We start from the raw sequence: 21,606 nt of genomic DNA, 5'->3' as shown, positions 1-21,606 counted from the left end.
TCAGTATTCCAGACAAGTTTGTCAAATTGTCAAAGATGTATTTAAAAATATGACACTAATCACTAGTGATTGAACTTCACCAGTAATGTGTACACACAGAAACTGTAAAACCCTGCTATGCTAATAGAGGAATATGTTTTTCAAACAGTGCCATCAGTTTTACCTTTGTTTCTAATTGTTTTTGGACCACAATGGATTTTAATAAGCTAAAAGTGGTTACACAGGGAATACTAGTTTGTAGGATTCATTCACTCTTGGTTTTTGATAATATTAAAAGGATAACAAAATCACCTTAACTCATATTTGGTCTTAAAACATTATTGGAATTGAATTATTTCCCTTTGATGCAGTTCCATGAATTTTTAAAAAGACACAGCAGCTAAAAAACAAGGCGGACCAGTAGTATTAAATTAATGCTTCATTCAGGAAAACTCATATACAGTAACAAGCCGATTTGCATTTAAAAAGCAGAAATGAGCAAAGAAATGAGGTCACCTCGTTGGCTCAAATTGGACTTGTTTCAAGTAAAGTAATAAGATTTTAGGAGTCGTTACCAGATTAAATGAGTCGTTAGGATGAACATTTCTTTGCTGTGAAGAATTCTGAGCGAGCCGAGGGGCTATTAGGCCGCTGAAAATAACGAGGGGGATAATGATTTGAGACCTCAGTGTCAAACTTTTATCACTAACTGCCTGGCGTCCTCTGCTCTGCTTGTGCTCTCAGCAAGGTGCACATCACAAGGACCACCCTGGAGTGTCTGAACGGAGACTACGAGGTGGAGCCGGGCTTCGGCCACGAGAGACATGCCTTCCTTCAGAAACATCACATAGAGACATTTTTCATCGTGCCATCACACAGACGCAAAGTATGCCACAATCCTTTCTTCTGTTTTTGCATTTTCTCTCTTGCTCCAGAGGTGACACATCTACAGGAGTTATAACAGTTAATCCTCTGATGCAGAGAGGGAGACGGGCTGTTTTAAGCTGGCGTACACATGACTAGTATCACTATCTGACACTTACTGTACATGTGCACAAGAGCCAAGTGTGTGTGTGTGTCTTCTTATACTGTAGCATTTTAAATCCGGAGCTACAGTGAACACACAAACACACAAATAAACACTTGGTGTATCCTTTTTTTTTCTTATTTCGCATTGCGCACTCAATTTACTAAAAAAGTCCCACTCAGGCCTACTTGATATTCAATTAAAGTGACAATAAGGACATTTTAGTCTGCTTCAAACCAAATTGTTCATGCACTAAAAACTTAATAACAGAAGTGTACTACTTTGAAATCTCTCTTGCATTTCCAAATCAAAATTTCTGCAGAATGCGATCACCAAACAGCTGCGCAGACAGAAGAAAAGAAACCATACTGAAGCTGGGCGATAAATCGTTTTTTATGGTTAATTCAAATTCATGGTTTGGGACAATGTTAAAAAAAAAAAAACTTGGGTAATTATTACAGTATAGAACCACCACTGCTTCCCTAAAGCTCCTGTAGTTCATAGCATTGTTCAGACACAGACAAAATATCAACATGGCAGCATGTTATCCTGTCAAGATAATGCAAAATAGTGTATTTTTAATTAAAATTTAAATTAACTGGATTTTGGTCTGCAAACTGAAACAAACTGAAAGATGGTAGGAAAAAGGAGGTGTGAATGGATGAGTTTAATTTAATGGAAATTGTAGCAAGTTACAAATTGTTGACTGTAGAAATCCTATTTATCTGAACTCAATCTAACTGACAAGCTAATATAGGTTTACCTAAATAAATTAACTCAAGGAGCTGGTCACCACCACCAGGCGGCCCTCTACTGGCTTTATCAATTAAAGTGGACAAAAATAAATAAGGGGGATACCAGAAAACAGTTATAACAAACTTTAATAACAAATAATAGAAACACCATAAACAAATTGATAGGCACAATTATTGACAATGAATAGCCTATATTAAAGCCTCTAATTCCCGAACAAATGGTACCATATCGTTGGAGCTCGTTGACAAGGGAAAGTCCGATTTGCGGGGGCGGAGGGTGCCGATGATGATGTTGCTGCGGCGCAAGTCTGTCAAAGGGAAAGACGGCGATCGCCAAGGTCTGTTCGAGGGCTGTCCGCTGTGACGGCTCCTCGGTTGCACGCATCGACTGTATAAATAATGGATGTAGTCACCGTGACGTTACCCATTGGTTTGTGGCCCGTTGGAAGCATCAAGTTCAATGTTACACTACATCTGGCGTCGCCATCTTGTTTCCAAAACTAAATTTGGACTGTGGAGGAGCGAGAGGGATCTGATCACTGACTACAGCCTCTCTACACCTCAACCTGACTGAGAGAAGCTGCTGCTAATTCATGTTAGCATTAACTGGATCATTAACTGGGATGTTCATTTTGGCTAGCAAAAAAGCATAAACAAAATGTATGTTACTTACCTCAGAAAAATGAACAGCGACTCCTTGGAGCGTCTGTTAGTCCAACCAAATGCTGGATAAGACATTTATGATGAGCAAAATGTCATTAAATGAAAATACAGTGAAAGGGTCAAAGTTATGAAACCAAACCGGTCAACGTCCTTTTTTAAATCTATATCATGTTATATATAACTTTATTGACACGTTGTCATAGATACGGATTGTTCTGCTTCTCTCCTGATGACGGCTCGCCTTGTTAGCGACCTGTCAATCAAAGGTAGCCGAGCCCTACATCATACGATTCTCTTCTATCTTCTATTTTCTTCTAAATGGGGCCATTATTTGAACTATTAACATCAAACTGTCTTAAAGAATATTTTTTACTAGCGATTGAGACCATAGTGTTGTCCTAAAAAAAATTCCGAGGTAATAAATCAAGTGAGAAGTTTTCTCATTTTGCATTGAAATGAATGGACAGAAATCTTTCTGCAGCCAAACTTAGCACCCCCTGCTGGAATTTTTGGTAGAATGCAGCCTTAAGGCACTTCCTGGTTTGCCTCCCTGCTCAGACCCGGAGGTTGCCGCCTGGTTGCATGGCGATGTCCGCGCTCGCCCTCCTCCAGTTCACCAAACTTCACCTGTTCCTGTCAGCAAGTGACTCTCTCTCTAGATTTTGGCTATAATGTTGCTCGATTGCTTACTGTTAATGTCGCTTACTGTTTTTCACACACAACACCCCTCCTCCGCTCCCTCCACTGGCTACCAGTGGCTGCGCGGATACGCTTCAAGACTCTAGCTCTGGCGTACTCTGCTGCTAACGGTTCAGGTCCTACTTACATCCAGGACCTTGTCAAACTCTACACCCCTGCCCGTCCTCTCCGCTCTGCATCAGCCAAACAGCTGGCGACTCCCACCCTGCGTGGGTCAACTCGCCTCAAAACCTCTTCCAGACTTTTCTCTGTCTTGGCTCCCAAATGGTGAAACAAGCTCCCCACCGACATCAGGACCTCAGACAGCCTGGACATCTTCCGCCACAGGCTGAAGACCTATCTCTTCCAACAATACCTCGGTTAAGCCATGGTCACCTAACAGATATATTTAAAAAAAAAAAAAAAACCCTCTTATTCTTTTCTCTTCTTTTCTTCTTTAACATATAGCACTCCTTAGCAATGACAGTTGGCTCTTAAAGCTATGTACTTACTTGATTCCTATGGTCTATGTCTAGTACCATCAGGTTGAATGCACTTATTGTAAGTCGCTTTGGACAAAAGCGTCTGCTAAATGACATGTAATGTAATGTAATGTTAGATGTTAGCTGTTAGCTGCTAAATAAGCAACATCAGGCTATAGTGCCGCTCACTAGGCAGGGCGTCTCTGAGAGTCCAACGGAAAGAGAACGATGCCGCACTTAACACAAACAACCGAACAAAAACTGCTGTTGCATAATGAGTGACGTAAACATATAACAACCAATGAAACAATAGAAGATAAACCAATACAAAAAAGTGGGGTGGGAGTTCATAAAACCAGAACTGCATTTGAATAGGATCTATGCTGGGGCAGTGGGAGGGACTGATGCACTTACTTATGATTTTACATTTATTTTTACATTGTCCTATTATCTGAACCTTCATAACAGAAATTAATACAAAACAGTCTGCAAAACAATAACAGGTGGACAAACACCTGTTTCCATTTGTTACATATACATTTTCTGACTAGGTTAAACTACCTCAGTTACAATATGATGCTAAAAGCAGCACAGGTTCGGCATTAAAGGACTTTCAACTGGGGGACCACTGTGGTGAAAGTTTAGTCAGGAAATGTTTTCTTTTCTTTTAAGCTTGAACATGTTTTTGTCACATGTCACATCTATTCTAGCAAATGGGTTGTTTTTCACTATAGTTGAGAACTTGCCTCACACACTGAAAACTGTACCCTGCATAGTGTTGTGTTCTGCTATTTCAACCAGAGGGAAAAACATAGGGAGGTTACGAGTGGGTCAGAATATAAATGTTTGTTTTTTTAAGACTGAGAGCTTTCCACAAACATAAATTAGAACGTTATAGGTAAAAATAAAATTGGAAAGTTTAATTTTTGGAGTCTAAACGTTTTCAAGAAGAATCTAAACTTGTAGAACCACAGCCTGGTTGTAGTTTTCAGTCTTGAATGAAGAACTCATTACAGTGTGTTAGAAGATAATGTTACCAGGAGAAAAATCAAACCTTCAGGTGTTCTGTGTACCTCTCAGAAGCCTCTTTCTTACTTTCCAGTTCATCTCATTATATTTGTCCTCATTTCCAGATCTTTCCAGGTCTCATTCTGTCAGACATCAAACCAGCCAAGAGGATGAAGTTCAAGACGGTGTGCTACCTGCTGGTGCAGCTGATGCACTGTCGGAAGATGTTCAAGGCCGAGATCCCCTTCTCCAACGTCATGACCTGCGAGGATGACGACAAGGTATTTCACTTTTTAAACTTTATATAGCTATATATAACTATAACTACAACTATATATATATTAGGGTGCATCAAATTTGAATGGGAAATTTTAATTTCAAAATATCAATTTGGCTGGCATTGCATTTTGTTCCACTTAACATAAAAAGGACTTTTGCAACAGATCTCCATGGCGACCATTGAGCACTGTTAACCACTTTATCCAACAAAAACAGATGTGCAGTGGCACCCCTAAATCATCCTGTACTGGGACAATATTTTGCATGTGTTGTTTCTACATATAATGGAACATTATTAGCACCCAGCCATATCAAAATTCAAGAATTGTGTTTTTTGATGCACCCTAATATATATATATATATATATATATATATATATATATATATAGTTAAGTTACAGTATAGTATATATATTTGCATGCACGTTTGTTTCATCGCTGCATTGAGCAGGCAGGGATATTTGTGGGTTACGTGGTAAGAGAAATCCTTTTAATGGGTTTGTATGTCCACTTGTGATGGGAGTGAAATCCTGCTTGGATTCCTAATCTGCTCTACACACACACACACACACACACACACACACACACACACACACAAACACACGCTGTAGCACTGTAATCTGGATTTCTAGATTTCGCAGCATCATAAGTCCTACAGTATGCCTGCATTACTACTACTACTACTACTACTACTTGTTGAAAGTAAACCAGTGGCAAAGATATTATGAGCTTTTAATGTAAACTCACTGCTCTTAAGCTTGCCCGTATGTATAAGTGATATTTGCATGTGAATAAGAGCTTTCATTTGAGCTCGCTCACATGTTTCCTTTATCTCTGAGGGTGTATTTGCTTTAACGCAGCAGTGAGTCAGTCACAGGTTCGTTGCTCGGTCAGTCGCCGTTTGGTGTTGATGATTGGTTTTGTGGCCACACGCCGCCGACCTGTCAGAAATAGCCTGCTAGCCATAATCCGGTCGACTGTGTGAGCTCGGCCAGGCATTAGTACTTCATGATTCTGATGAGGTTGCATTATGACTGCTGGTAATCACCCACAGCCTGGTATCATCTCCTCTAATAGCATTAGCCACATTGTTACATGATTATCCAAGTAGACAAAATCCTGCATTGTAACGGAGGAATTTTATATGGATCTATGACACTGCAAATTATTTGGGCAAAAATTATTTAATAATAGATGATGGATTAATGACCTTAAATAAATGCAATGGTGCATTCCAACAAGTATTTATCCCTCAGAGCTGCCACTTTCTAGTGAATGAAGGTAGTCATGGTGTAGTTGTGGAAATTATTCTGTTTCCATTTCACTGTGCAGCTGTGTTAGGTACAACATGCAGTGTAATTTGTGGTGTAAATTTACCACCCCTCTGAGTGAGAAGAGTGGATTAAAAACCAAGTCAAACTTTTAGTTTTTTTTTATTATCAATCAATCAATCAATCAATGAGAACACTGCCTAAATACAGCGGAGACAGAACTTTGTCAATTTGAGTCTGCTGAATGAAAGGTGTCCCAAGTCCAATGGAGCCCTCAGTTCGTCTGGCTCTCTGTCTCTGTGTAAAATAACTTAATTCAAATGTTACAGCCCATGCATGTGTACGTTTTCCCGGGCACGAGCCTACTTTTTAACCTTAAAAGGATACAACCTATACTTGTTTATATTCTAGTTCCAATGCCTTTTTCTGTCTGACAATTCCCAGATATAAATGGTCATTATACTGGTTGGAACCAGTTTTTACCTGAAGACTCCGGCTGTTCTGAACAAAGGTTCATACTGACGCCTTTTAACAAAGCAGAACTTTTAGTATAAGAGTAATAGAGTAATCTGTAGCAGAAAATACACTACATATCCAATCTGAAATAAATTGTCTGTCCACATTCTGCCAGGTACTGTGGATGTATCGGATTAAACTGGAAGGAAGCTCTGCCAGTCTCTGTTTTTTCTCGTCCACTGATCACCTTCACACTTGGCAAGTGTATCATTGTATGCCCAAGGAAGTGCAAGCTCTTAAGTCGACAGGTCACTTATTAGTAGTCCATTATGTACACAAGAGACGCTCTCCATCACTCTCTGCAGTATGTTCAAGAGCAAATCTTTGCTAGTTTATGACTATATGAGTTTATTTAGAGTAATGGCACCTTTTTATTCTGATATCAGTAGGACTGCACTGAGACAAATGTCCATTAACCCATTAAAACCGGGAAAGCGGATATGTCGTTTTGTAGTATTTGTAATTTTTTTCCACCTATTTTCAGTCTCTTTGCCAATGAAATGCATCAGAATACATGTGGGAGTGTCGCAATGCTACACGATGATTTAAAAAAAAAAAAAAAAAAAACTTTATTGATGGTTTGGACAAATAAACTCAACTAAACTCAAAAGCCACATGTATAATCTCTCAAATATAGGTTTTCCAGGCATTTTTTCCAGGCGTTTTAGGCCTAAATTGGTTGATAAGTCCTGTAGTCTTTTTCAGTCAAGTGTTTTTTAAATAAAAAAATAGCCCAAAACTTCAAAGGTCTCTAGATTCTACAAAATACCTTGAAGAAAGGGAAACTGTAGCAGGAACAGGGGTTTTTTTTATTTTTTTATTTTTTTTACAAGAAACACCTTCAGACTTCAAGGATTAAAGTGAGACTGAATTACTTGTTAAGATGGATGCAGAATCTGTGGGAACAGAAAAGTAATTATATTATGACCTTAGTATCACATGCAGTGAGGCTGGATGATTGAGTAAGTCTGCCGCTGTTTTTAATTTTATTTTGTCGGAGAAGAAGGTGTAAATTTGAAGAATACCTCACATTCTATTTATGATACTGAGATAAACTGACTGACGACCCTTCTAATAATAGCTGGTACCTCTAATATGCTACTGTGTTCAGTGTGTTGCACAAATATTTTCAGCTTGGGTCTTATTTTATTAGTCTATGGCTTTATGAAGAAAATCTCCACAGGATGCTTCCACAGGACTTATGTTAATCATCCATCAAACCCAAAAGCCAATTACAGTAAAATGCACAATAATAGTCACACCACAGTGGAATGTCAGCATGGCAGAAGTGTTAAATTAACTAGCAGCTGGCAAAAGGTTGGAAACTTTATAACATCAGATTTAAATAATATCACACCGTGCTGTTGTAGAGTAGAACAGCAGGACCCTTAACCCTTTATCGGGCGAAGAACTATATTTGGTAACTTCAGTGGGTATCAAAATGGGGTCCCCATGTCTCTCTGTTTGGTCGTAGAACCACATGAACTTGTATGAGGAGAACTCGACTATGACGGCATATTAAGGCCAAGTATGAATAAAAATAGAAATACAAACCGGGGGGAGAGTGTTGCAAATTTACTATATTAAAGGGCCAAATCTACAAGAAAAAAAATGTGCTGATTTATGAGATTTAAAGTGGCAAATCTGCTCGAAAAAAGTTGTAGATTTACGAGACAAAAGTGGGGAAAAAAGCAACTTTTTTCTCGCAGATTCGCCACTTTAAATCTCTTAAATCAGCACATTTTTTCTCGTAGATTCGACACCTTAATCGTTAACTTTTTTTCTCAAAGTATTACCCCCCTCCCCCGGGTCCGTATGTGTTTTTTACACACTCTGGCCGTATGTAATATCTTCCAATATTGTCTAGGTTTGAAATTTGCAAGTATTTCAATGAGTGCCCTATTAAGGGTTAAGAGTAAGTTGCATTGGCTCAAATCAAAGTGTGACTGAGTGCTCATACAGCGGTGTATTTAAATCAGAACTGCTCTCTTGTTCAGTTTAACGGTCCCGGGGCTCTGGTCCTGTGCATTCTGGCTGCTTACTGGAGCACTGAAATGGAACAGAGCCATCATTCATGTAATTAATTACACTGGAGCTTTTGCAGTCAGGAGCCTGAGTTGGAGATGTCCTAAATGACTGCTGTAAAGACTATAAATTGCAGTAGGCAAACTAGAATGTATCCCTTTCTAACTAGAGGAAACTTTGGTAACACTTTACAATAACCAACTAAATAATGTTTATAGATGGTTTATAAACCAATTATTAACCATTTTCAAAGTGCTATACATATTTAATCTTTAAATGTTTTCAACCAATTTCTTAAAGGTAAACTAATCATTTCAAAATCATTAACATACTTAAAAATGTATGTGTTGGTGTTAAAAATGTTAAAATGAGTGCAACTAAAACTATTAATAAACTTAAAATATTAATTATAATTCAATTGTTTGTTAATGGTAAAGTAGCTATAACCTTACATTAATAAACCATCTATTAGCCATTTATAAATTATTTAGTTAGTTTAAGATTAATAAATTATGTATTTACCATTCTAAATGGTGTATATACGGTTTATGAATTATGATTAAACATTAATAAACTATCTGTTTACCATTTATAAATGATGATTATTGTAAAGTGTTACCGAACTTTACACTCACTAATATCCTAACTTGATAACAGAAATGTACTCAGACTACATTAGATGTAAAATATTAAATACTAAAACAGCCGTGCAGACAAAAGACACCATTCACACATTCTAATCTCCTCAAAGTGACTCCTTTTCTACTAAAAATCTAATTCAAAATCGTATTAGTTGTTATGGCTTCTTCGATCATTCAAAAAAAGCGTGTTGACAGCCGGATACCACAGCTTCTTCTGAAGTGCTTTTTCGATTGCACCTGGAAATATTTTCCTGAAAGCATCAGATTGGCTGAGCCTGTAAAATGTATTCTTATATTCATGCTTTGAAATGATTTGGTCTCTTTTATTCAGCTTTCTCTTACTTGTGGTGTAACTGCAGGCTTGTTCAGTGGTGTACCTGACTGTAGTCAATAAGTAATGAGCCTAGATTGTAATATTTACACTTTTTCTTACTATTACTGAAAATATCTTCAGTAAAAGGCTTTTTATGTTGTCTGTGTATAAATATGCACATTTTAAACACTGTGTGGATCAATTCAACCTTAATTTAGCTGACACTAGGGCTAAAAAATATCTTATTATGATTATTTTGACAGATATTATGATTAAGATATGATTATGGTATTAAAGGGAATTATCATTTTCATCCATCATTTTCATTTTCATCGAAAAAATAATAATTATGGTGGGATTTTTTGTAAGGATCTCTTTATAGACTACCAGTGCAATGCCCGTAGGAAGTATGTATTCGTTAGCATGCTAATCGTGAGATAGCACATTACTATGGAAGTAAATCTGTGTCATCGGAGTTTGAAATAAAAAAGACGTTGAATTTCTAGCACTGAATATTTATGCATTGAAATTATGTATCTGAATGTTTTTCAACGTTCGAAATTCAACCGGAAAAAATTCAATGTCTTTTTTATTTCAAGCTCAGATGACACAGATTTACTTCCATACATTACGCAGTAAGCTGCATTAAAGTACATTAACATGAACCCAATTAGCTGATATGCTATATTACATGCAAGTATCTCATATCAAATGATTATGGGCATTATGCTAAGCAACATGAATATCATCCCTGAATTACATAGTAATGCAACGTAAGAAGTAAATAAAGCTAAATCTCCGCTTAGCATGCTAATCGCGAATAACAGAATTTGCACATTACATGCAGACCACTACAACGTCTGCAACTCCATAAAACATTTACTTTTCATAAAGAAACTATTCGAATATTATTGGAAAATCTAACCTTGTAGCGCACTTTAAAACTCTGAAAGATAGGTAGGCTAAATAGACTTACAGATGAGATGAGTCCAGAGTGAATTGTGTTACTGACCAGGTGTAGGCCTATCACACAATGGGGCGGAGCTCCCCTAAAAGGTGTCCGATCGTTAACAGTGCAATGCCGCAACACGTCCTACTTAAATAATAATGATATTTTGAAAACAATTATTAAAAATCTTCAAAATCGAGGATGCACACCTTCATGCCATGAGCAAGCCACATACGAAATCTGAGGTCAGTCTGACTATTGGTCCGCGAGATATGCCCTAGACACACACACACACACACACACACACACACACACACACACACACACACACACACACACAGACGCTTCTTGCTTTTATAGATAGATGTTTTGTAGACCAGGTCATATTGCAGCACCACAATACCTCATCTCGTTTCTACTGATTTTCAAAAAGTTATAACAAAACATTACAGTGGCAAAAATGCTGACGTCACAAAACTTTGCAACGGTATGCCACACCACACCAGCTGACAACCAGTCGCCATGGACACATCAGACAGGCCCGGCCTCTGCAGAGACTGATTGTGTTGTCTTCTCCGTGTCTGACAGCGGCGAGCCCTGAGGACTGCGTCAGAGAAGCTGAGGAGTCGGACGTCCTTCTCGGGCGCCGCCGTGCAACACTCGCCGGGAACACGAGTCAACCGCTACATTGGGCGGCTCATCGAGGCGCGGCAGACCGAGTCCGAGACAACAGACCTCAACTTCATCACCCTGTTCTACAGGAGCAGAGACAGGGAGCGCAGGGTGAGGATGCACTCACTGAACATCTAAACTTAGATTTATATTTAAAATACATAATAAATATAAAAATATGTACTTTCCTCTTCACACAAGGTAACATGCTTCGTGACTGCACCCCCTCCCCTCCTATTCACTCACATACACACCCTACACAGTCTCTAATTCTTTCTCCCCTTTCTCCCTCTCTCCCACGCCTATTGTCTATGATGTCTGTGTGTGTGCGTGTGTGTGTGTGTGTGTGTGTGTGTGTGTGTGTGTGTCTATGAGGAATCCACCCACCCTCTCAGGAGGGGGTGCAGATAATGATTTGGGAACGTCTGAGCGGCACACGTGATATCTTTCTCCTGTGTGTGCGTGGGTTGAGCCATAAAGGAGACACAGAACAGGGACGAGTTTGTGTGTGTGTGTGTGTGTGTGTGTGTGTGTGTGTGTTTGTGTGTGTGTGTGTGTGTGTGTCAGTATCTATGTCTGTGCCTTTGTCTGTGTGTAATCTAGATATTTAAACTGGTAGCAGAAGAATTAAATCCCTCTACATGGTAAAAACTCATTTTTAACAGATCTCAATCTCATGCTCCAGGAGAAAAAGCCACCAGCACAAACAAATTAAGACTCAAATTAGTGTTTATTTTACTCCCACACAACTACAGTTAAAAGATTTATTTTATAGGGTGCTGCTAGAGTTCACGACATATCGTCTAACAGCATAGAGACATGTGACTCAAGTCATAGGTTATGTTAAGTCAAATCGAGTTAGGCCACTTCTCAAGTTTAACTGACGAGATCAAATCTTTCTCACATTTAGATCTGATAAACCAGACCCCATGTCTATGTGGCCAGGCTTGTATTGAGTTCCCATTGAGTTTTGGAATCCTGGTTGAACTATACAACTGTAGAATTGGAGAAAACACAATAACTAATTATTTTGAACACACGTCAATACTCAAATGTGTGCATTTGTACTAATTGGTGTGTGTGATTACTGTTATTAGCTAAGAAAAATTCCAAATACTACATTGGTGAATGTCAAAATAATTGTACAAACTGCGTAAGTGGGTTTTGAGAAGAAATTTTGTCTTTGAGCCAACATGACACAGGGTTTCTTATTTTTAAGTTGTATACTTTCATATTGGTTCCCATTGGTTTGTGGACTGCCCGTTTGAGGCATCGAGTCCCCCTGTTGTAACATCTCACTGGCTGTTTTTTGCTTGTCGTCTTCCTCTTGCATCATTAAGAAGATTGTTTTTTACTTAAAAAATAGCTTAATAAGCACAACACACGCTTGTGGCTCTGTCGTCTGACACCACTCTGTGTGCAAACTAAACGTGACAGTTTCGGTAGATAGGAGGGTTTATATCAGATCACTATCTGGTCAGGGAGGGTGCATTGAACTGTCAAGAGTATGTGGACACAGCTATGTTCAGCCTGTTCTCCTGTTAAGAACATTATTATAGGTTGTGTGTACAGGCAGCGTAAAACGGGCTATGTGTCCATATTTCACAGTCCGCTATAATGCGCCCGCCGCCATCTTGCTGACGTAGTTGTGAATGACAGCCAAGTGAGGTTTAAAAGGGCGTGTAGAACCTGGTAATGTAATAAATTCCCGATAATGTAATAACCCCGATAATGTAATAAAGTATAACATTAATGGGAGGTTATTACATTTTCAGGTTAGCCTTCATTTCGTAAGTCCTGATAATGTAATAATTCCCCAATATTGTAATAATTTAACAGCAGACCACCCATTACTTGGGTTCAAGTGGTGATACTGGGCAACTCTGGCTCAAGAGCTCTAGCGCCACCAACAGGTCAAAGTTGAATGTTTATTCACTTTTGACCCGTTCATCCGTTTTTCACAAACGAGGTATCCATGACGACACACGAATGCATTCAACAGCTTCTTGAAATCTAAAGGTGCTTGGTGTTATACTTTATTACATTATTGGGAAAAAGTGTATTACATTATTGGGAAATGCACTTTATTACATTATGGGGAAGTTATTACATTATCAGGTTTTATTACATTTTCAATGGACTCAAGTGCAGATTTTTATTACATTATCGGGAATTTATTACATTATCAGGTTCTACAGGGCGGATTCCCGCAGTCTGTTGGAGGTTGGGCTGGTGGATGGGTCGAACAAGCAGTGGACTATCACCCAGGAAAGCAGAGTTTGTGTCCCGTGTGAAATCAAAAGTAAATCATTTTTAACTTAAGTGACGTGCATCAAGTTTTTGAATGTAACTTACGTTTTTTACGTAACTTGCAGTAGTCAAGTGACACTTGTAACTACTTAATTTCCGACATTTAGGTACATTTATTTACTGTTTAAACTGTCTTATATAACGCCTTACCAGACGTGTTTGCCCTAAACCTAAGGTCAGTGGTTTTACAACATAAATCCACAGAAACTCCAGCCTTTTTTTTTTTACAACCACGGACCATACGTGTCTGCTATTTCAAGAACGCGCTGCGATACCTACATATGTGCCGTGAAACGCGCGCTGCAATCAGGCGGCAACCTCCGGGTCTGAGCAAGGAGGCAAACCAGGAAGTGCCTTAAACCTGCATTCTACCAAAAATTCCAGCAAGGGGGTGCTGCAAGTTTGGCTGCAAAAACATGAGACATGAGAAAACTTCTCACTTGATTTATTACCTCAGAATTATTTTTTTCAGGACAACACTATGGTCTCAATCACTAGTAAAAAATCTTCTTCAAGACAATTTGATGTTAATAGCATTTGCTGGTTTGTAGCAGATAGCTCCGGTCAGGTTCAGTTTGTAGGGAAAGCTTAATAATATTTAATTGTACTAATAGTATATCTGGCCCCGTTTAAAGGAAATAGAAGATGAAGAATCGTATGATTTGGGGCGTGGCTACCTTTGATTGACAGGTCACTAACAAGGTGAGCCATCATCAGGAGACTTATATAACATTATATAGATATAAAAAAAAGGATGTTTACCGGTTTGGTCTCATAACTTTGACCCTTTCCCACTGTATTTTCACTTAATTGAACGTTTTGTTTAGTAAAAATGTCTTGTTCAGCGTTTGGTTGGACTACCAGACACTCCAAGTTGCTGTTCATTTTTCTGAGGTAGGTAACGTACATTTTTTTTTTGTTTTTGCTAGCCAAAACTAACATCCCAGTTAATGCTAACATGAATAAGCAGCAGTTTCTCTCAGTCAGGTTGAGGTGTAGAGAGGCTGTAGTCAGTGATCAGATCCCTCTCCTCCTCCACAGTCCATATATGGTCTGCTCTCCGTATCGGAAACAAGATGGCGACACAAGATGACCACGAGTATAACGCTGAACTTGATGCTTCCAACGGGCAGTCCACAAACCAATGGGTGGGGTCACGGTCAATAGGTCAATTATTTATATACGCAATACGTGCCTATTTGCCGTAATTTGTGTCACTGACACATGACATCTGCTGCCGTTTCTGTTGGAGAACGTGTTGCTATGTTTACATCAAGAGACACATATGCCCTGATAACATAGGAACCTGGGAACAGATGGATGAACCCCAAAAGGGAAAATCCACGCTCTACATTGAAAATAATGGTCTTGCACAATGTCACACTTCATGTCAAAGCAGGATATGGATTGCTCATGGAAAAGGATATTTAAACTGCTCTTGCTTGACTCATATAGATGGATAAATGCTTCTTATGTTGACATTTTCTCTCCGTTTTGTCCTTTCTTAGTATCATCAGGTGTATGACGACCATTTCATCAGTGCGGTGGTTCTCTCTCTGATCCTTGCTGCCCTGTTTGGCCTTATCTATTTGCTAATGATCCCGCAGTAAGTACACACTCTCGCTCACACACACATTTCCACATTTGTCCATTCGTGTGGTATAATTGGATTGATCTTGCTCTGGTGTAGTGAAACAATTAAAAAGGAAGGTGTGTTTTCAGTGCAGTCAGTGGAAAAGTTGGAAAGCCCTTCTCACTGTGGTCTCTGCTCTCCTCTCTCAGGGGGATGCTGGTGCTGCTGCTGCTGGTGCTGTGTGTGTGTTTCCATGTGGCCTGTGTCATGTATCTGCATCTCACCAGTGTTCAGGTACGACTTCCGGACCTCCTCCTCTTCTGGCGGGATGCTGCTCGTAAACTTGACTCCCAGTTGCCAGTTTTTCACACATATCAAAACGGAGCATCAGGTGTTCTGAATGACTAGAGCTGCCATCCTGGAAAGAAAAAAAATCCATACTTTCATAACGACAAAATGAAATGTTGAAATGTGCCAAAAAGTTTCAATTTGCTAAGACATAAATGAGTATTATAGCTCGGTCAGGAAGATAACATTACACAACTTTCTTTATTGATTAATGTGTCTATAATTTTTCACCAGATTAAAAGCAACAGATCCTCACATTTAAGAATATGTAAATGCATCAATAATTATAATCAAATCCTATAATATACATTGTTCTGAAATTAGCCATTTTGAACAATAAGTACTTTTGTTTTTGATATGTAAATAAATAAATGAATATATAAATAAATAAATAAATAGATAGATAGATAGATAGATAGATAGATAGATAGATAGATAGATAGATAGATAGATAGATAGATAGATAGATTTAAAATGTTTTGGTTTTTTTTTTTAAAAAAAAAAGGATAACCAAAATGAAGGCAATCTGTGTTATTTATGGAACCTGGTCTCACAGGAATCCGTGAAATAGCCATTGATTCGCTTAACTCAAAATCCGTGGAATAGCCACGGAATCACTCAAATTTCCGTGAAACTGACTCGGATTTCGCTAAAATGCAAGTTAATGACAGTCATATCCCGTGGCTATTCCATGGATATTTTTTCCTATTGGTTTGTTCCAAGTCACGTGACTTTCAAGGTCCCAGCGGTCAGAACAAAAAACATGGCGGACAGTTCTCTCATTTTTTGTGAAAAAATCAATATTTTGACTTAGTTTCTGCATAAAAATGGATTTTGATCACATTTCTAGTGAGAAATATATGTTTTATTTTCTAAATATTCACTCAGTGAATGTACATAATCGCTTTGTATGTTGGAACAGCCACGGGATATGACTGTCATTAACTTGCATTGTAGTGAAATCCGTGTCAGTTTCACGGAAATTTGAGTGATTCTGTGGCTATTCCACGGATTTTGAGTTAAGCAAATCTGTGGCTATTTCACGGATTTCTGTGAGACCATGTTGGAACTATGCCTGGGACAACATCCCAGCTTTTTTTGGAGTTAGGGTTGTATACGTTCGTACCCTCCCGTCTTTATGACTCTGTGATAACATGCTACATTGAACTGTCATCATATCCTTTAAGTGTCTCCTCTAATAGGCCTGCATTTAATGAGCCACACCACAAAATGCACTCATTTCATTTCCACTCCTGGCTAATGATGTGTCCAAAATGCTATTGAGGTAGATAAACAGGTGCTTCATTCACTGACTCACTCGGTTTTCCCACCTCCCCTTCTCGTCCCTCTGGTTTTAGTGCCAACCGGGTTGCCTCACTATCCAGATCCGAACAGTGCTGTGTGTCTTCCTCGTTCTGCTAACCTACTCTGTTACACAGGCCTGTGTGGTAAGTGTGTATCTACACACACACACACACACACACACACACACACACACACACACACACACCTCCAAAAATTAGAATAGCATGAAAAAGTTCAATATTTTTTGTCAATTATTTCAGAAAGTGAAACTTGTATATTATATAGATTAAAACATTATTAAAAAGCTATTTAGGTAACACTTTACAATAACCATCATTTATAAATGGTAAACAGATTATTTTATATATTTTTTTATTATTGTTTATTAATGTTTAATCATCATTTATAAACTGTTTATAGGCCATTTAGAATGGTAATTACATAATTTATTGCTGTTAAACTAACTACATTATTCATAAATGACAAATAGATGGTATATTAATGTACGTTTATAATTAATTTACCATTAACAAACAATTAAATTATAGTTAATAGTTTATTAATAGTTTTAGTTTCACTCATTATTACATTTTTAACACCATATTTATATATATATTATATTTAGTATGTTAATGATTTTGAAATGATTCATATAAGAAATTGGTTGAAACCATTTAAAGATTAAATATGTATTGCACTTTGTAAATGGTTAATAGTTGGTTTATAAACCATTACTTAGAAGGTTATTGTAAAGAGTTACCGCTATTTATTCTCCTGGGCCTTCAGTCCCAGCTAGGCAAGAATCCTTGGATTTCTTTTACTTTATACTCCTACTTTACCCTTTTATTTTTATTTTCTATCTCTAACTCTGTTTTTGGATTGAGTTTTTATTACTATTTTATTGTTTTACTGTTTTTAGTATTTTATTGTTTTCATTGTTTTTATCTATAACTATTTGTCTATGATTTTATTCTATTTTAATAACTGTACAGCACTTTGGTCAACTGAGGTTGTTTTTAATTACACATAAAGCAAAATATTTTAAGCCTGTTTTTCTTGTATGTATAATATAAGGTAGGGCTCAGTATAACTACTTAATATACTGTCGGCCTGAGAAGTAACTAAAGCTGGCAGCTAAATGTAGTGGAGCAAAAACGTAAAATATTTGTCTTTAAAATGTAGTGGAGTAGAAGTATACATCTACTTAAATTGAAATACTCAAGAAAAATACAAGTACTTCAAAACTGCCTAAGTGCAGTACTTGAGTAAATGTACTTAGTAACATTCCCTCCCTGAATATACAGGGACATGAATAACCAGGTTGGATGTAAATATTATGCCCTAAATATGATCTGAACCATAAAACACTAAAGCCGGATCAGCGTTCATGTTAAAATGTGCCTTTTAAATGCTAAATGAAGGGTTTAAATGTGAAATATAGACATGATCATGCAGTGGCCTGTAAATAATTATAAAACTGTAGTACATAAAGCAGAACAAAGAATCTGAGTTAGAAACGGTGTCATAATTTCGTTCTTGTATCAAGTCTCTGCAGTATGAGTTGGCAGAGTCACAGCCGAGCAGATGGTGCCGAGTCTTAGAAGAATAAAACATTTATTGTTCAAGTGTAAAATGCTCATGAAAATATTTTAAACGCAAATTGGTTGGTGTCACAATGGCCCAAGAACTTAGTCAGGCTCTGATGTGTGTGTGCTTGTGTGTAAGTTTCAATATTTGTTTATCTAACCATTGTTTGTTATTTGTTTTCAATATATCAAGTCTACAAAATATGTCAAATGAACCAGAGCCTACAGACATGTCTTAAAACGGATTGTTTTTTTTTTTAAAGAAACTCAAAAAACCCAAGTTTATTTTGAAAGAATTCATGCCATGCCAGCACCTCAGTGATGCTAAATGAGTAACTGGTGATTATATACGATAGTGCACACGAAAAGCACTGGTGTGCAAAAACATCTTTCTAAGTCAGCTATTCTCAACCTTGGGGACCCGCCCCCAATTGGGGTCGCGAGATGATTTCTGGGGGTCGCCAAATCATTTTGGAAGTCAGTGTTCATGTGTTAATGTGTGTTAGTCTTTTTTGGTCATTTCATGTCTTTTTTGGGTTGTTTTGTGTTTTATTTTTTAGTAATTTTGTGTCTTTTTTGGTCATTTTGTGTCTTTTTTGATAATTTTGTGGTCAATTTGTGTCTTTTTTGGTCATTTTGTTTCCTTTTTTTTTGTCATTTTATGTCTTTTTTTGTCATTTTGTGTCTTTTTTGGTTAATTTTGTTTCCTTTTTTTGGTCATTTTATGTCTTTTTTTGTCATTTTGTGTCTTTTTTGGTTCATTTTGTGTCTTTTTTGGTCACTTTTTGTGGTCATTTTTTCTCATTTTGTGGTCAATTTGAGTCCTTTTTTGGTCATTTTGGTCAGAGAGATGTTTTGTTGTTGTCTGCTTCATTATTTGTCCAAAATTTGTCGTATGAACTGAGTTTGTATGATCTGAACTGTGAATGTGAGATTCTGTTGAGTGAGCGGGGGTTGCGGACAACATGCATGTTAAATTGGGGGTCGCGACTCAAAAAGGTTGAGAACTACTGATCTAAGTAACAAAGCAGCGGATGGTCATGGCGAGCTGTCATACTCCACAAATCAATAAAAAATGAACTAAACAAAAGAGGGATCCATCACTCTAAGGAAGCGACTTTGCCTTAAACTGATGCAAAAAATTGTTATACCGTTTTGAAGTCATACCGATCTTATACGTTTATTGCATCATTGTAAATAGCGCCTTGTGATAAAGATTGACCTATTTTAGTGCTTGATTGTTTATAGTTTTATGTAACCCACCCCCTCTCCTCTCCTCCAGGTCGGCTGTGTTCCTTGGGGGATATTTGGGACAAACTCCAGCCTCTCAGTGGAGGACGTCCCTGCAGACGACAACAGCACGGTATCGGACAGAGCTTGTACCAACATGGCGTACGCGCTGCTATCCTGCGTAGCCGGCACCCTCACTCTTGTCCCCTACCTCCGGGTCTCCTCGCTCCCCAAGATCCTACTGCTCCTCCTCCTCTCTGTCACCTACACGGTCGTAATGGAGACCAGTGGCTATCGCCAAGCTGTGGGGTAAGACAGGGATGCATGTGATCTGTTGTTTGATATGAAAAAGATGTGTGTAATTATTTCCATCCATCCATTTTCCTCCACTTATCCGGGGCCGGGTCGCGGGGGCTGCAGGATAAGCAGGGCATTACAGACGTCCCTCTCCTCAGCCACAACGTCCAGCTCCTCCTGGGGGACCCCGAGGCGTTCCCAGGCCAGGAGAGAGATATAATCCCTCCACCGTGTTCTGGGTCTTCCCCGGGGCATCCTACCAGTTGGACGTGCCCGGAACACCTCTAACGGGAGGCGCCTTCCTTACCAGATGCCCAAACCACCTCAGCTGGCTCCTTTCGACACGATGGACCGGTAAATCGAGAGCTTTGCCTTCAGGCTCAGCTCCTTCTTCACCACAACCAACATGGTCTCACAGGAATCCGTGAAATAGCCACGGATTTGCTTAACTCTAAATCCGTGGAATAGCCACGGAATCACTCAAATTTCCGTGAAACTGACACGGATTTCGCTACAATGCAAGTTAATGACAGTCATATCCCGTGGCTATTCCAACATACAAAGTGATTATGTACATTCACTGAGTGAATATTTGGAAAATAAAACATATATTTCTCGCTTCTCAAAATACTGATTTTTTTCATTAAAAATGAGAGTCCGCCATGTTTTTTGTTCTGACCGCCGGGACCTTAAAAGTCACGGGACTTGGAACAAACCAATAGGAAAAAATATCCATGGAATAGCCACGGGACATGACTGTCATTAACTTGCATTGTAGCGAAATACGTGTCAGTTTCACGGAAATTTGAGTTATTCCGTGGCTATTCCACGGATTTTGAGTTGAGCGAATCCGTGGCTATTTCACAGATTCCTGTGAGACCAGGTTCCCACAACGGTCCAGTACAACGCCTGCGTAACTGCTGACGCTGCACCAAACTGCCTGTTCATCTCACGTTCCACTCTACCGTCACTTGTGAACAAGACCCCAAGATACTTGAACTCCTTCCTTTTTCCAGCAGAGAACCATGGCCTGAGACTTGAAGGTGCTGACTCTCATCCCAACCGATTTGCACTCGGCTGCAAACCGCCCCAATGAGTGCTGGAGGTCCCGGTCTGATGAAGCCAAAAGAACCACATCATCTGCAAAAAGCAGAGATGCAATTCTACTGTCACCAAACCGGATCCCTTCCTCCCACCAGCTGGGGGATAATCAGAGACAATTATTATATAATTATAATATATATAAAATGTTATATATATATATATATATATATATATATATATATATATATATATATATATAATATTATATTATATATTTTATATATTATAATATATAATTTATTATATGTAATTATTTGTATATGCTTAAAAGTGAATTTAAAGAAGCAAACAACTAATTTTGTTTGTGTGTGTTTGTCTTTTAGAGGAGGGTTTTTACACACACGCGGGTATGATCCTGTGCTGGCTGCCTTGCTGTTTTCTGGAGCTCTGGCTCTGCATTCAAGACAGCTGGACTTAAAGCTGCGGCTCGACTATCTCTGGGCTACTCAGGTATGTCGGTTTGTACATTCATCACGCTCGTAACTGCCTCTGTATGTATTCGTCTTTGTTGTATTTGTACATGCAGTTGCTCTAGTGCACTGCAAAAAAAAAAAAAGCTTAATGAGTCGTAAAATAATATTTACAGTGGCTCAGGT

The 21,606-nt window shown here is 38.4% G+C and overlaps 1 protein-coding gene across 1 annotated transcript in view; it reads left to right on the top strand.

The window, feature by feature from the left end:
- Positions 1-21,606, top strand: part of LOC131978118 (adenylate cyclase type 1-like) — a 62,024-nt gene that overhangs the window by 24,038 nt on the left and 16,380 nt on the right. The window contains exons 7-14 of the mRNA XM_059341637.1: positions 724-865; positions 4,718-4,873; positions 11,174-11,368; positions 15,076-15,173; positions 15,350-15,434; positions 16,847-16,936; positions 19,662-19,918; positions 21,334-21,460. Coding sequence (XP_059197620.1) covers positions 724-865; positions 4,718-4,873; positions 11,174-11,368; positions 15,076-15,173; positions 15,350-15,434; positions 16,847-16,936; positions 19,662-19,918; positions 21,334-21,460 — 1,150 coding nt within the window. The remainder of the gene's footprint in view (positions 1-723; positions 866-4,717; positions 4,874-11,173; positions 11,369-15,075; positions 15,174-15,349; positions 15,435-16,846; positions 16,937-19,661; positions 19,919-21,333; positions 21,461-21,606) is intronic.

The sequence above is a fragment of the Centropristis striata genome, chromosome 9 (assembly GCF_030273125.1).
Source record: "Centropristis striata isolate RG_2023a ecotype Rhode Island chromosome 9, C.striata_1.0, whole genome shotgun sequence".
In the NCBI taxonomy this organism is placed as follows: domain Eukaryota; kingdom Metazoa; phylum Chordata; class Actinopteri; order Perciformes; family Serranidae; genus Centropristis; species Centropristis striata.
Note: the sequence above shows the minus strand (reverse complement) of the source record. Positions and strands in the feature narration are given on the sequence as shown.